Below are 2,016 nucleotides of genomic sequence, written 5' to 3'. Positions count from 1 at the left end.
CGCTGCAGTGCCTCAGCGGGTCCTCCAAGTCCCTCGCGGACACCTTGACGCGGATGGGCGCCCAGCCCTCGCTTCCATCTGCAGTCTGCGTGGCGACGGTGTACGCCTGCATCGCACCCTGCCCCTTCCGCGGCACCTCTCGCACCACCGCGGTCGCCGGCGCGACTCCCAGCGCCGTCTCCCCAGACACGCAGCGGGGCCTCTGGGCGGGAGCGGCGGCGAGGCACCCGCCGGCGCAGCGCATCGCCACCAGCAGCAGGAGGAGCACCGCCAGTGGGAGAAGTGGCATGCTGCGGCGTGGCCGGCACATGGCTCTAAGGAAGTGTCGTTCGGTTGGGCCTGGCGTGAGTCGCAGCAGTCGCGGAGGCAAGGATGGATGTCTGCGGCGACGGACAAACCCATCGCGGCCGCACTCCACGCACACACACACACACAAGAGCCCCGCACACACGCCGCAGCCGACGGCACGGCGCAGACGAAGTGCGCGACGCCCCCGTCCTGCGAGGGGGAAGACACGCGGAGGAGAAGCCGGCCGCACAGCGCCCACCCAACAAGACACGCAGCGAGAGGGACGGGGCGGGCCCAAAGCCCGCCGCACAGCCTGCGGCTGCTCTGCCGCGGCTGACAACAAAAAAAGAGTCTTCGCCGTCGACTACCGCTGCCTCTAGCGGGGAGAAGGAGGAGGGGGAGGTGAGGGCGTGTCGGCGGCACAGCCAGCGGCGGTGGGGCCAAACGGGACACGGAGACGCGCAGCGGCAGACACGGCGCACAACCTCAACATGAGCCGCAGCGAGTCGCCCCATGAAACAAAAAACAAACAAACAAAATTAAAGCATGTAAAAAGAGGTTTAAATCCAACAGGACGCCCGGGAAACAAAGAAAAGTGGTAAAGCAAAAAGATAAAGCAAAGTTACTTCGGCAGGTTTTTTTTGTTCCTCACACTTGTCCATAAGCACAAGAGGACTGTGAGTGTGTGCGTATTTATATTACCTGCATGAATGAAAAAAAAAGTAAAAAGGAAAGCATCGCCCATGTTGCATCAGCCCAGACGTCCCTCTCACACTCCATGCGGCGCTCGGCCTGCGCCTCAACCGGGCAGTTGCGTCAAGCCCGTGCGGGGCGCACAGCAATGCGGCCTGCACCGCGCGTGTGGGGAACAGCAAAAAAAAAACAGGAGAGTGAATTCGTTGCTCGTGGCGGTGCGTATAGAAAGCGAGCTGTAGAGCAATAAAAAAAAGAAAAGGAGCGGAGGTGCCGATCACTCCAGCAAAGCACAAACGAGAAGAAAAAAATTAAAGTGAAAAGAGAAGAAAAATATGGGGCCTCGAAAAAACACAATGAGTGTCGCTGGACACCCGCACCGCACACTTTTCACGAGGCTTCGCAAATGTTATTCACCCTCTCTCATGCATCAGAGAGCCGCCGTGCCCCACAGCCCCAGCAGGGCAAGCAGCAAAATCCGTGGCACACACCCACGCAGAGCGCCGTCGCTGCCTGTGCTCAGCTGGAACAGTCCCGTGATGTTCTCGGAAGCAGCGGAGCCGTTGCTTAAGTGCAGCGCAGCGTCGCGTGTCGGCGGGGTGCCTGGCTGCCCGGGCGCCTGAGACGTGGGTGCCGTGGCGGCGTTGCTGGGTGCCGTGGCGGCGTTGCTGGGTGCCGTGGCGGCGTTGCTGGGTGCCGTGACGGCGTTGCTGGGTGCCGTGGCGGCGTTGCTGGGTGTCTCGTGGCCGCCGTCCGAGCCCGCCGCAGTTTGGGGGTCTGCGCCATTTTCCTTGGCGGCAGCGTTTGGCGTCTCGCTGGTGGGCGCGGCAGAAGCAGACGGCACGCCGCCAACGTTCTCTGGCGCGTGCGACGGAGGGGTCTGCTGCGCCTGGCCGTCATCCATGGGCCCACTCTGCACAGACGCGTCACCCACCGGGGCCGCCGTGACTGCATCGTCTGCGGGAGGCGAGGACCCTCGTTGCTGCCCAGAGGGCTCCGCACCGACGGCCTGCCCAGTCCCAGTTCCTTCACGTC

At 63.1% G+C, this 2,016-nt stretch overlaps 2 protein-coding genes across 2 annotated transcripts, besides 2 other annotated features; both read right to left on the bottom strand.

The window, feature by feature from the left end:
- Tco025E_09023 (leishmanolysin) lies at positions 1 to 310 on the bottom strand (the record flags this gene model as incomplete). The annotated part of the gene is made up of 1 exon (XM_029375852.1): positions 1 to 310. A coding segment is annotated over one exon (310 nt), but the record flags the coding sequence as incomplete, so codon positions are not given.
- Positions 311 to 415: 105 nt separating this feature from the next.
- Positions 416 to 451: a microsatellite.
- Positions 452 to 804: 353 nt separating this feature from the next.
- Positions 805 to 826: a microsatellite.
- A 585-nt stretch (positions 827 to 1,411) lies between these two features.
- Tco025E_09022 (uncharacterized protein) lies at positions 1,412 to 2,014 on the bottom strand (the record flags this gene model as incomplete). Its single annotated transcript, XM_029375851.1, has 1 exon — positions 1,412 to 2,014. A coding segment is annotated over one exon (603 nt), but the record flags the coding sequence as incomplete, so codon positions are not given.
- Positions 2,015 to 2,016: the final 2 nt, after the last annotated feature.

This window comes from Trypanosoma conorhini (assembly GCF_003719485.1).
Source record: "Trypanosoma conorhini strain 025E chromosome Unknown Tco_14.4_contig_00952, whole genome shotgun sequence".
NCBI lineage: Eukaryota > Euglenozoa > Kinetoplastea > Trypanosomatida > Trypanosomatidae > Trypanosoma > Trypanosoma conorhini.
The sequence above is the reverse complement of the archived record's forward strand: the minus strand, read 5'-3'. Positions and strand labels throughout refer to the sequence as shown.